Source organism: Oncorhynchus tshawytscha, linkage group LG01, assembly GCF_018296145.1.
Source record: "Oncorhynchus tshawytscha isolate Ot180627B linkage group LG01, Otsh_v2.0, whole genome shotgun sequence".
Lineage (NCBI taxonomy): Eukaryota > Metazoa > Chordata > Actinopteri > Salmoniformes > Salmonidae > Oncorhynchus > Oncorhynchus tshawytscha.
In genome coordinates this window covers 58,983,178-58,997,566 of record NC_056429.1, presented here as the reverse complement: position 1 = coordinate 58,997,566, position 14,389 = coordinate 58,983,178, and the positions used below count along the sequence as shown (strand labels likewise).

At 45.1% G+C, this 14,389-nt stretch overlaps 1 protein-coding gene across 7 annotated transcripts in view; it reads right to left on the bottom strand.

The window, feature by feature from the left end:
• LOC112254357 (bifunctional heparan sulfate N-deacetylase/N-sulfotransferase 2) overlaps positions 1–14,389 on the bottom strand; it is a 191,991-nt gene that overhangs the window by 21,498 nt on the left and 156,104 nt on the right. For all 7 annotated transcript variants that reach the window (XM_024426858.2, XM_024426849.2, XM_024426888.2 and 4 more), the window contains one exon: positions 10,745–12,450. In XM_024426858.2, the coding sequence (XP_024282626.1) occupies positions 10,745–11,767 (1,023 nt within the window). In that variant the 5' untranslated portion in view covers positions 11,768–12,450. The remainder of the gene's footprint in view (positions 1–10,744; positions 12,451–14,389) is intronic.

Here is a 14,389-nt window from a genome sequence, read left to right as displayed (position 1 = left end):
GTTTTCTGTAAGTCTTCACAAGGTTTTCACACACTGTTGCTGGTATTTTGGCAAAGTCTAACTGGCATACATAAACAGCGGGCGAGTTTTAAGTTTGGAAAATATAATTATCACCATAAAAAAGCACCTTTATAATAAAAGCATTACATGCATAATCGCATTTGCAGTCACTTTTGATAATGGTGTTTTCCCACTAATGGAACATTCAAGGTTATAGCCTACTGCCGTGTGCACATTCCTGCGCTTATAATGTTAAGAAATAGCCTAATAGTTTTTCAACATTTTAAGCTAACCGTTCAGAGCTGTTGAGTCAGCCACATTACATAAAACTTTTTTTTTATGCTAGTGGTTGTATTAATTTGAGATCTATCACATCCCACAACTGTCCCAGACTATGTTTGGAATATTTATTTATAGCACAGAATAGGTCAACTTTTGTACTATGGGGGATAGTAGATTGACATAAGCTTGTGCTTTTGCTGTTCATTAGGCCTACTCATCTTGTTGGCTGACAAAAAGTAAATGTGGACCGTTCTTCCAATAGCTTCAATATGCACACCGGAATGGATAAGAACGCACGCAGTTGCATCCCTGATGTGTCTGTCTTCACTTGTAGCCTCTGAGGATAACCTGATCAGGTGATGGAGAGCCATGTGAGTGAGAGGTGCTTCGGAGTGCGCAGCACTCTGGGAGAAGGGCACAACGCAGCACTCGGGGGGCCAAGGGCACAACAGCCACTGGTCGCAAAAAACAGGGATTTCTTTTAGGGTTCATTACGGCCACACAAAATGGATGTTCCCGGGAAGTTGAGGCATTATCAAGTGCTTGTCAGATTGTGAATGAGAGACTGATGAAGTGTGTATAGCCTGCGCAAAAACAAAGCAGAGCTCATGCCTTTCAAGCAACTTTTATCAAATCATCATTAGTCGCATCACACAGCCTAACAATGTATTGAAAATCAAAACATATAGCCCAACGTTTGTAGGAACAACTAAAGTTACATTAATAACTTTAAATTAAGCAGATAGGAGTACATATTTATTTGTTAACTGCTCCACACAGAATAGCTGCAAGTGCGCAGTCCCTCAAATCATTTGGAAAAAAGATTCTTTCAATTCAGCTTTAATATAAAATAATGCCGCAGAATTATATGGAAATCTTGTCTGCTAAATGAACTACTGTAGCCCACAGCCATTTGGTATAACGAGATCAGGACATAACATATGGTGTTTTCGGAAAGTATTCAAACCCCTTGACTTTTTACACATTGTTACGTTACAGCCTTATTCTAAAATGGATTAAATACAAAATTTCCCTCATCAAGCTACATACAATACTCATAATGACGAAGGAAAGGTTTGTATAAATGTTTGTCAATTCATAAAAAAACAAAAAACAGAAATACCTTATTGACATAAGTATTCAGAACCTCTGCTGTGAGACTCGAAATTGAGCTCAGGTGCATCCTGTTTCCATTGACCATCCTTGAGATGTTTCTACAACTTGATTGAAGTCCACTTGTGGTAAATTCAATTGATTGGACATGATTTGGAAAGGCACACACCTGTCTATATAAGGCAAAAACCAAGCCATGAGGTCAAAGAAATAGTCCGTAGAGCTCCGAGACAGGATTGTGTCGAGGCACATATCTGGGAAGGGTACCAAAAAATGTCTGCAGCATTGAAGGTCCCCAAGAACACAGTGGACTCCATCATTCTTAAATGGAAGAGGTTTGGAACCACCAAGACTCTTCCCGGAGCCGGCCACCCCGCCAAACTCAGCAATCGGGGGAGAAGGGCCTTTGTCAGGGAGGTGACCAAGAACCTGATGTTCACTCTGACAGAGCTCCAGTGTTCCTCTGTGGAGATGGGAGAACCTTCCATCTCTGCAGCATTCCACCAATTAGGCCTTTATAATAGAGTGACCAGACTGAAGCCACCCCTCAGTAAATGACAGCCCGCTTGGAGTTCGACAAAAGGTACCTAAAGGACTCTCAGACCATGAGAAACAAGATTCTCTGGTCTGATGAAACCAAGATTGAACTCTTTGGCCTGTATGCCAAGTGTCACGTCTGGATGAAACCTGGCACTATCCCTACGGTGAAGCATGGTGGTGGCAGCATCATGCTATGTGGATGTTTTTCAGCAGCAGGGACTGGGAGACTAGTCAGGATCGAGAGAAAGATTAACGGAGCAAAATACAGAGAGATCATTGACGAAAAAGCTCCAGAGCTCTCAGGACCTCAGACTGGGGAGAAGGTTCACCTTCCATAAGGACAACGACCCTAAGCACACAGCCAAGACAATGCAGGAGTGGCTTTGGGACAAGCCTCTGATTGTCCTTGAGTGGCCAACCCGAGTACGGACTTGAAGTCGATCGAATGTCTCTGGAGAGATCTGAAAATAGCATCTCTCCCCATCCAACCTGACAGAGTTTGAGAGGATCTGCAGAGAAGAATTGGAGAAACTTGCCAAATACAGGTGTGTCTAGCTTGTAGCGTCATACCCAAGAAGACTCGAGGCTGCTATCACTGCCAAAGGTGCTTCAACAAAGTACTGAGTAAAGGGTCTGAATACTAATGTAAATGTGATATCATTTGTTTTAATACATTTGACAAATTCTAAAAATCTGTTTTTGCTTTGTCATCATATGTAGATTGATGAGGGGGAAAAAACTATTGAATCAATTTCAGAATACGGCTGTAATGTAACAAAACGTGGAAAAAGTGAAGGGGTCTGAAAACTTTCCACTCTAAGGACAACTAAGAGTATGCTATTCTGTTCTTCTGAAATAGACTACATTTTTTTCATATCATGTTAATTTAAATAATGGATTTATTGTGAAGGTGTAGGCTAAATTACATGGATTTATTAAACTTTTAAAAATTTAGACGTTCCAAAGGTTTGCATCAGTGGCTTGTAGGCTACGTGCGGAAGACAGGATAAGCAAAATATGCTTATATTAAACTTTTTGGGATAGGGGGCAGCATTTTCACTTTTGGATGAATAGCGTGCCCAGAGTGAACTGCCTCCTACTCTGTCCCAGATGCTAATATATGCGTATTATTATTAGTATTGGATAGAAAACACTCTGAAGTTTCTAAAACTGTTTGAATGATGTCTGTGAATATAACAGAACTCATATGGCAGGTGAAAACCTGAGAAAAATCCAACCAGGAAGTGGGACATCTGAGGTTTGTAGTTTTTCAAAGCTTGGCCTACCGAATACACATTGAGATATGGATAAAGTTGCACTTCCTACAGCTTCCACTAGATGTCAACCATCTTTTGAAACTTGAATGAGCATTCTACTATAAAGGAGAGGCTCATGAGACCTCTGAGTCAGTGGTCTGGCAGAGAGCCTTGGTCTCATGACGCGCACTCCTGACAGAGTTACCTCTCGTTCCAGTGCTTTTCTGAAGACAAAGGAATTCTCCGGTTGGAACATTATTGATGTTTTATGTTAAAAACATCCTAAAGATTGATTCCATACATCATTTGACATGTTTCTAGAGGACTGTACAGGAACCTTTCGAGTTTTTGTCTGGATGAAGTGCCTGCGCCTCATGAAGATGGATTACTGGGCTATTTGGACATAAATGATGGAACAAATCAGTCATTTATTGTCGAACTGGGATTCCTGGGAATGGCTTCTGATGAAGATCAAAGGTAAGTGAATATTTATGGTGTTGTTTCTAACTTTGTTCATTCCAAAATAGCGGATATTCCTCTGGCTGTTTTGGGTTCTGAGCGCTGTTCTCAGATTACGCTTTTTCCGTAAAGTTTTTTTGAAATCTGACACAGCGGTTGCATTAAGGAGAAGTCCATCTTTAATTCTGTGAATAACACTTGTATCTTTTATCAATGTTTATTATGAGTATTTCTGCAAAATCACTGGATGTTTTGGAATCAAAACATTATTGCACGTAAGGCGCCAATGTAAACTGAGATTTCTGGATATAAACATGTACATTATCGAACAAAACATACATGTATTATGTAATATGATGTCCTATGAGTGTCATCTGATGAAGATCAAAGGTTAGTGATTAATTTGATCTATATTTCTGCTTTTTGTTACCCCTATCTTTGGCTGGAAAAATGGCTGTGTGTTTATTCGACTTGGCTATGACCTAACATAATCATATGTTGTGCTTTAGCTGTAAAGCATTTTTGAAATCGGACACGATGGGTAGATTAACAAGATATTTCTTTCATTTGCTGTATTGGACTTGTTAATGTGTGAAAGTTACATATTTCTAAAAAATATGTGAATTTCGCTCACTGCCTTTTCAGCGGAATTTTGTCTAGGGGTTCCTGCGCTAGACAGTTATTTCAAATCAAATTTTATTTGACACATGCATTGAACTCAACAGTTGTAGAAATGACTGAGAAACACTTACCTAAAAGCCCTTTAAGAAAATAGAGTTAAATAAACTAAAGTTTAAAAAAATAGTTACAATGAAATATTAATAACGAGCCTATATACTGGGGTACAGATTAGTCGACTAGGCATAGATAATAAACAGCGAGCAGTGTAAAAACAAAGGGGAGGGGGGGGGTTGTTGTCCTGGCACCACACTGCCAGCTTATTGACCTCCTCCCTATAGGCTGTCTCATCATTGTCGGTGATCTGGCTGTTGTGTCATCAGCAAACTTAATGAAAGTTTTGGAGTCGTGCTTGGCCACACAGTCGTGGGTGAACAGGAAGTCCAGGATCCAGTTGCAGAGGGAGGTGTTTAGTCCCAGGGTCCTTAGCTTAGTGATGAGCTTTGAGGGCAGTATGGTGTTGAACGCTGAGCTATAGTCAATGAACAGCATTCTAACATAGGTGTTCCTTTTGTTCAGGTGGGAAAGCGCAGTGTGTCGTGTGATTGGGATTGCGTCATTTGTGGATCTGTTGGGGTGGTATTTGAATTGGACTGGGTCTAGGCTAGGGTTTCCGGGACGATGGTGTTGATGTGAGCCATGACCAGCCTTTCAAAGCACATCATGGCTACCGACGTGAGTGCTACAATGTGGTAGTCATTTTGGCAGTTTACCTTCACTCTCTTGGGCACAGGGACTATAGTGGTCTGCTTGAAACATGTAGGTATTACAGACTCGGTCAGGGAGAGGTTGAAAATTTCAGTGAAGACACTTGCCAGTTGGTCCGCGCATGCTTTGAGTACATATCCTGGTAATATGTCTGAATATTTACCTGTTTAAAGGTCTTGCTCACATCAGCTACAGAGAGTGTGATCACACAGTCGTCCGGAACAGCTGGTGCTCTCATGCATGCTTCAGTGTTGCTTGCCTCGAAGCGAGCATAAAAGGCATTTAGCCTGTCTGGTAGGCTCAAGTCACTTGGAAGCTCGCAGCTGAATTTCCATTTGTAGTCCAAAATAGTTTGCAAGCCCTGCCACATTCGACGAGCATCAGAGCCGGTGTAGTATTAATCAATCTTAGTCCTGTATTGATGCTTTGCCTGTTTGATGGTTCGTTTGAGGGCATAGTGGGATTTCTTATAAGCGTCCAGATTAGTGTCCCGCTCCTTGAAAGCGGCAGCTCTAGCCTTAAGCTCATTGCGGATGTTGCCTGTAATCCATGGCTTCTGGTTGGGATATGTAAGTACGGTCACTGCTTGACAATCACCGGCTGACAAAATTTTGTGAGCGCCACAGCCCTAATAATACCCTTTTAGTGTAAGAGCCGTTTGAAAAGACTGCATAACATTGCAGCCTGATGCTTTGGCCTGCCTGGTGAGACCAAAAAGAAAGAGAATTCTAAACCTCTCTGCCAATAACAGCTAGTTTTCCGATTTCCCACTCAGACCACGCCCAGACAGTCCTTGCAAAATGCTTGCTTGAGAAATCGGTCTTTGCTAAGAAGCTATTTTTGTTTGTTTTTTGACTACTGTAACTGAAAACAATCACAGTAAGGTCCTTAATTGTTACCAGGAAATTATTTGATATTGAGACAAAAAACAGTTGCATTGGGCCTTTAACAACTAGATTGGATACAACAAAATGCAGATGCATCATAAAAGTCCGAGTGGAAAGACAAGTAATAAATAAATAAAAATATCTGCTGTACCCATAAAGGGTAAAAAAAAATGTGCACATGTTGTGGTATTGTAAAGATTTTAATGGGATTGCAAAGCAAATCTGCGGAGCCCTGGAGTCCTGTTCCACAAATTCCCCAAACCGTCACACTTTATCAGCTATATCAGATGACTACAGCAGCATCCTCACACAAATCACAGCATGGGGAAAGAGATTGCTGCTCTGCCTCCACATATCAACCCAGAGCTGCAGAGCTATGCACTTTACCTCCACTGTTCAAACCTCTGGGAGAGAGATAGCAGCTGTACCTGATAAGACCCAATCGCTGACTTATTTAAAGGGGTACTGATGTCCTTGAGCATGTGTGCATTCACTGTTTGTTTTCCTTGCAGATTAGGATGAGTGTGTGTGAGTGTTTATGGGGTCTGTGTGTGTGTGTGTGTGGAAATATGATCATGTCTCAGTATTGGCTGCCTAGGAGCACCTGAGGTTTGCTGACAGAGATATGTCTCCCCACAGACATATCAAGACATAATTCATGTCTGATGACAAGCGCGATCAGAAACTGAACAGCAGCGTCTGATATCTTCTCCATCTCCTCCAGCACAACAACTGCTCCTCTTTTTCGAAAGTCCTTCAGTGTTTCTGAGGAGGACATAGTGGACTGAGAGAGGCAAAACTAAACAGGGGGATGAGGTAAGTGGCATTGTCCTGTGGGCACACAGACAGAACTTGGTGCCAGCCTGGAAAAGAAGAGTATAGGTACGGAGAGCTGGGGTAAACAGAAGGGCAGATGGACAGAATGAGGGTGGGGTATAAGGGTTGGTAAGGGGGCCCTTGTCAGTCAGTCTCCACTGCAACTGTTCCTAGGACGTCATTGAAAATAAGAATTTGTTCTTAACTGTCTTGCCTAGTAAAATAAAGGTAAAATAAATTCAAATCTCCACCGTCTGTGTGCGCTTCTATTTCTTCTTCAGATCATTGACCTCAATATGCTTGAATTGTCTTGAGAAAAATCTAAAGACATTGTGAATTCCCCAGGCTGGCTAAAAACCTCACCCTGCAGTGATGATCTGACTTAAGCCTCTGGGCATTGGCTGACCCTACCATAGACTGTCAACAGGACTCCCACCTGGCCTGCATAACAGGAGGATGATGAAAGGGGACATGGCCAAGGACAAACATCAGCAGCTGCCATTTACCATATGGGCAGAGAAATATAAATGCTTATTTAAGATGCTAAGGTGAGAGAGTACCCATCCAACCGGAGTGAATATGGAAGCACTCCAAGTGCACTGTATGTAAATTCAACCATCTAAAGCAAATAGAGTATCGCTGACGTTACATCTAAGGAGTCAACCATATCAAATGCACCATGGAAAAGTGAACAGGGGTATGCGTGTATGGGAAATCAGCTTTAGTGTTTAGGAGTCTGAGGCTGCACCCCCAGAGTGAGAATAGACGAGATTAGTGGTCCATTAAGGCATCAGCATGCTTCAGTTCGGCTGGTGGCTAGCCGAACGAGTGATAGGCAAATCGAACGAGTGTGCAGTCGCGCAATTTTTTAAATATATTTTTTAAGGGGTGTATCAGCTTAATATTGCAAAAAGAACGTTGCTTCCAATGTAATTGTCTGCATCATTTCCAATCCCCCATATCTTTTTTGGTAAATATATATATAACCATACACGCATGCATACATATACACACAAATACATACACATACCTATATAGACATACATACTTAAAAAAAAAAAAAGCTTTATTATTATTCCCCGCAAACCCTATCGCCGATCCTCCAATTGGAGTAAACTAATAAACACTTCTGCTTTTACCTTCAATTTATACATCTTATACACATTTTACAGACACAGTCTACTTTACAATAGTTCACTCTTGTTTGTTCGCGCAATTTTAAATCCAACTAAGATGTTTGGTGCAGTATTTCTAAATGAAACAATTTGCCTTAAAACGAGTCATCTCACGTTGAATGACAACAAAGACTTTACTGAAGAATTCCCATTGTTGACGAAGGGGCATAGACTTCGGGTACCGACTTCAGCTTGCCTCAAGAAAAAAAATGTGACCAAACAATTCCCCCCAAAAAGTCCAAAACAAACAAAAACGTCACAAAATGTCGTCATAATATATGTTTCGGCTGGGAAGCATGCGGACACCTTTAGCCATGCCTTGTTTATGCCCTGCTACTCGCCTCACAACTGCTTGAGGTGATTAAAGCTGCTTTGTTGAACAGGAAGCCAGGTGGTAGTGCAGGAAGGCAACACAGCAGTAATTAAACTATAGTCTGCATGGCAACAGCCACAACATTTTACACCATGTCAGGACAGGTAAAAGAAACCTGACCAAAATCTATGAGCTAGAGCTGTCCCGGTCAACTGTAAGTGCTGTTATTGTGAAGGGAAACGTCTAGGAGCAACAATGGCTCAGCTGAGAAGTGGTAGGCTACACAAGCTCACAGAACAGGACTGCTAAGTTCTGTAATGGGTGAAATTTGTCTGTCCTCGGTTGCAATACTCACTATGAGTTCCAAACTGCCTCTGGAAGCAACGTCAGCACAATAACTGCTCGTTAGGAGCTTCATGAAATGGGTTTTCATGGCTGAGCAGCAGCACACAAGCCTAAAATCACCATGAGCAATGCCAAGCGTCGGCTGGAGTGGTGTAAAGCTTGCAGCCATTGGACACTGGGGCCGTGGAAACGCGTCTGACGGACGAATCTGAGTTCGGTGGATGCCAGGAAAAAGCTACCTGTCCCAATGCATAGCGGCAACTGTAAAGTTTTGTGGAGGAAGAATAATGGTCTAGGGCTGTTTTTCATGGTTTGGGCCCCTTAGTTCCAATGAAGGGAAACCTTAACGCTACAGCATACCATGACATTTTAGACGATTCTGTGCTTCCAACTATGTGGCAACAGTTTGTGGAAGGCCCTTTCCTGTTTTAGCATGACAATTCCCCCGTGCACAAAGCGAGGTACGTACAGAAATGGTTTATCAAGATTGATGTGGAAGAACTTGACTGGCCTGCACAAGAGCCCTAACCTCAACCACCTTTGGGATGAATTGGAACGCCGACTGCGAGCCAGACCTACTGCCCAACATCAGTGCCGAACCTCACTAATGCTCTTGTGACTGAATGGAAGCAATCCCAGCAGCAATGTTCCAACATCTAGTGGAAAGCCTTCCAAGAAGAGTGTTATAACGGCAAAGGGGGGACCAACTCCATATTAATGCTCATGATTTTAAAATGGGAAGTACGACTAGCTGGTGCCCTCATACTTTTGGTCATGTGGTATAACTCTCTGGATCAATATGCTGTGGTGAAAATGTTATTTAGATAGACATCAAATATATTTCAGCATCTTTAACACATTAGAAAGTGGTAAGTGGTTCCATTGACTTGATGCTCGAGAGACCAAGTTGGCCAATTCCTTTCAGAGAGGACCACTTCTGTTCAGAAGATTGAGGTGAGCAAAATCAATGGGCCATTCTTCCGACTACACTACCTTGGCTGTTCTATTCTGTGCTCCACAATTAATCCATATATACACGTAATGTAATGTTGCTTTCTCCATTTAGAGAATGTCTTCAAAAGCATGTACCTGACTCGGCTGCCTGAGACGTCAATGGTCTATTAGTCATACAATTTCCACAGGAGCAATTAAGCAGAAATGTCTAACCGGTGGTGTGATAACTAAACACAGCGGTGGTGCCAACAGTACATTTCTCCTTCCATATGCCCTTTTTATGCAACTGCCAGGTACCAACCTTGTCAGGTTTAGTTGATGAAAGGCTCATTAACTGACTGAACAACTCTTGGTTGCCCTGCACCTCCCCACCACTCGTGGGGAAGGAGACACGCTTGGAGTGAGCAGGTCTCTTTTTGCTGAAGCGACAAGCTTGCCCCCTTGTACCGTCCCCTCATTACACTCTAAACTGCATCCCTGTTATCAGTGCTAAAGCCTAATTAATACTCCTATTATTTCCCATTAATTGTGTTAATTTAGTTTGATGCATTTGGCAGAGTGGCCCTCCAGGCAACGTGGCTCGCTTTTTTGCACCGCAAACTGCTGACGTGGGTTAAATGTGTTCAACAGCTATATAGAGCGGTGAGAAAACCCATTAAGAGTGCTGTGACGTACTGGAGACTCTCACACATCTGTTTTTGTCACTTCAAACAAGGTTTTGTTCAAGACTGGAAAAGCCTTAACGTCGTCCAGTGGAGGTTTCCTCAAAGTAAAGAGAACGCACGTAAATTTATCTGACACAGTAGCATACTAACAACCAGATACTAGACTAATGGCAGAAGAGACAGATCCTGTTGCGATTCATCCTAATAAATGCTAGCCTTTATTTGGCCTTGCCTTAGAAGCAAGTCACACCTTACGGAGAATGGCAATGGAAATCAATATGTTCAACCGTGTCCCACGGTGCAAGGAGTAGGAAAGACACACTTTCTTAAAATAATCAAAGCTTTAACAGAAACATCTACACTTGTTAACAGTGACAGACTGAAATAATCTTCCCTTTTGGAAAATTCTGTGTTTCTGCGTTATTAATAATCTTTACACAATCTTAATTACCACTGACAGTGAACCTAGGCAAATGAATTGAGCCTCACATACAGGCCCACCGTGAGAGCAGAGAGGGAGAGTGTGAGAGAAAGAAAGACCAAGTGAACCCACCTCTACGTCGATCACCTTCATGCGGGTGCCCTCCTTGCCCACGAAGATGTCGTCCACGTCCACCAGCAGGTGCCGCTCCAGCGAGAGGCAGAGCCGCTTGCCCGTCAGGTAGGCGATGGCGTCCACAAAGACCAGCTTGTGCAACCAGTAGGACAGGTTGTTTCCAAACAAGACCCTCTGGATGCCGTCGTGGAGCCCCAGGTCCTGGACCACGGTGGAGTGCATAGCCCTGAGTGGCCCCAGGTGGGTCAGGGCGTCAGAGGACTTGGTGCTGGCCAGGAGGACAGGCTCGTAGGTGGAGTGGTTGGACTGGAACACAGTCCAGTCATCCCCGGGCAGGGGGCCTTGCTCCACCTCATTAGGTCTGGTGATGTAAAGCAGAGGGGCATTGGGGTTGATTCGGTAGTCCCTCAGGCCCAGGTGGGAGTGCAGAAAAAGAGGGAAGCCCTTGAGTTGGGCGCTGAGCAGCGAGTTCTCGTTGGCCTTGAAGAAGCCGATGATGCCTACACTGTACTCCACGCAGTACTTGTCCAGCAGATCGCGGTTCCAGGCGTCCAGGTTGACGTACTTCAGCAAGTTCTCGTAGATAACGAGGGCGTATCGGCCACGGTTGCGCTCAGTCAGCGTGGGCATGTCTCCCTTCCCCGGGGCGATCTCGGTGCGGTAGCGGAAGCGGCTGGACTCCAGGATGGCCACGATCTCCTGGCCCAGCTGAGAGTAGATGCTCTCTACAAACACCAGCACCACCGGATCCGTACGAGTGTTGTCCATGGCCTTCACCTGGCGCAGTCGACCTGAGCGAGGCAGGAAGAGGGGCGCCCGCTGCCCCCCTCCCACAGCCACCGGCACCCCCCCGCAGTCACTGAAGGGCAGCGGGGGTGCCTCCTTGATCTTGGGGCTGTTGCTGACGTAGTAGGCCAAGAAGGCCATGGAGAGGAGGCAGAAGACGATGAGCGCCAGGATGAGGCGATGGAGCTCCAGTTGCCTGACGCCCCGTACCAGCTTCCACAGGCTGGCCACCATAGCCGCAGCACGACAGGGGCAGAGCAGAAGGCAGCGTCGGGGACGAACAGCAGCGTGGCACAGCAGCGGGCAGGGACACAAGAAGAGGAGGAGGGGGAGGGTTGAGCTCCAGACACTGGCACCAAGCTGTGCTGAGGAATAGCCATTTACGCTAGGTCACCATGGCCCCCATAGCCCATGACTCTCTGTCTGGGAACCTGCTCGTCTCTCCGACCTCTCTGGAAGCAGGACAAGATGCCTGCCTGGCTGGCTGCTCTGACCGTCTGCGCTGGACTTAGGGCTCCCTCTACACTCTCCTCCCTCTCTCTCTCTTTCTCCCAGGCTCTCCCGTCCGCAGCTCTGCTACCGAAGAGGATTGGGTTTCTCTCTCTGTGTGTTCCTCACACTCCTCCTCCTCCGCTCGCTCCCCTCCTCTAGGCGGATCTCTCTCCTTTCTCCGTCACTGAACACCACACCACTCCCTTGTACACATGTAAACACGGCCGTTATCAGGAGACACTGGTTGTATCTCGACCCTATCGTGGGTGTGTAGCTCCTGCTCTCAGGTTCTGTGTGTGTGTAGCTGTACGTTATGTTCAGCAGCTTCTCGGCTGGGGGCCGGTTGGGGCTGGGGCGCACCCTGAACACTGCCCCCTGTGGAGGCCCAGCCTGCTCATCTTGGGGGCGGCAGAGGGAGAAAAAGCCTGAAGGAGGGGCAGAATGTGAGAGAGAAGAGAGAAGAGAGAGAGAAAGTAGGGTTAGTGCACATCAGATCACACCATGTTCTCGTATCCAAAATGTGTCCTCAGGATAATGTCTTTCTCATGACAACGCAAAACTGAAACAGAAGGAAAAGTGGTGAAGCAGGGTCAACAAAGACAGCAATTCAATTAAAAGTACAAATACATGTTAACTTGACATTGATAGACAAAAATAATTTGTTTGCACTTTCAAAAAACGGCTCAGCTAACAGCATAATAAATCAAAGGCAGCTATAAAACCTTAAGAGTGTAACTTCCTGTCAGACTGAGTTGTTCCCAGTGGGTACACGTCGTCTGTTTGCTGACAGTGGCCTAAAACCCTACGTCTTCAGAGAACAAGTCAGAACATGAGGCAGGGTCAGTTTACTGATCATCTGATTTCATGATGCTTCCATATGGCCTAAAAATTGCAGCCTCGTGAATTTCCCACCATGTCCCCTCCCCCAACTCAAAACCAGGCCATCTCCGAAGCCCTGTGTCATGAACACATTTTCTCATGAAGCCCAAAATAGCCACGGCAGAACCTGAACCAGAACCTCCTCCCGCACTCTCTTCCTCCACAAAGATAGCGTTACAGGTGTGAAAGGAAAACACTGACCTTAAACATGAATGATTATATGGCTGTGTGGGTGGGTGGCTGAGGGTGTTCACAATCTCAAAAGTGGGCCAATGCTGCACAGCACAATATTTTGTTTACGATTGCAGCCGGTCGAACACAGACGCAGGTGCACAGTGGTAGCTCCGGAGGGGGGGGTCAGGGAACTCAATGCCGCGAGAGCTGCTCACTGTCAGTGTGTTAGCAAACTGGGAAATATCTCCAGAACAACACCTGCCTTAAACGGGAGCCACCAGAAATTTAAGGCATTCCACCTGCAGTGGGCTGGGTTGATTCCACTGAGACCAGGTTACGAAACTAGCTCACGCAAATCCATACATCAGCAGTGAAAGAGTGTCTCAGTCCCTGCAGACTGGCTGGATCATTTATCACTGTGGGGGGACTGGAAGAAGCCAACATGGCGCTACAGTGCAAATACAAATATGTGGTTAACTGCAAAGAGCTAAACAAGTAGCCCATATCAGTTCGTTATTAACAAAAAAAACAGACATTGAGTCCGAAGCCAAGACAGACTCTCACAGCCCTGCATTATAAACAGGATGCTGCAATCTATCAAAGTTTCCCTGACATGATCAATGTCATCCACCATGCCCCTACGCAACATTCCCTGGGCAAGCACTTAAAGGATCATTTTTCTCTCAGAAGTGCCAACTAAGCCTTGGCTTTAACAAAGGCACCTTGACCGAGAGAAACAAAGACGGAGTAAAACACAAAGGAAGATGAACACACAGACAGCAAGAGAGAACCAGAATGGACAATGAGGAGTGACAAAGAAAAAGGTAAGCAAGAACTTGAGGAAGGAGAGAGAAAGATCTTGACAGAGACCCTCCCGACTGTAATGTAACAAGAGAAACCGTCATGGTGCTTCCGCTCTGAACCCCCCGCATCCCCCAACCCTCCGCCCCCGACACAGAACCTCTGAGACGTGGCGCTCTGGAGCGGACCTCCCTCCCTCAACGCAGACACAACCCATCACCCTCAGTGTGAACAGGGGGGGGGGGGCATCCTGAAACAGGAACCTGCTCTATTCTTAGCCTGAGAACAGCCTCACCTCGCTGACCACTTCCCCTCCAACTGGTTGCAGGGAGACAAATCACAACAACACAGGGTCCTCCTCCTCCTCCCACAGGGGCACAGAGACTGGGTGAGGAGGCGGCACTGGGTTGGACGGGCTATCGAAGGGAACGATGGGTCAGCGTCACCTTGTCCTCTGAAGTAATGTTTTTATTTAAAAACTTTTTTTTTTACTACTGCTCTCTGTAGAGA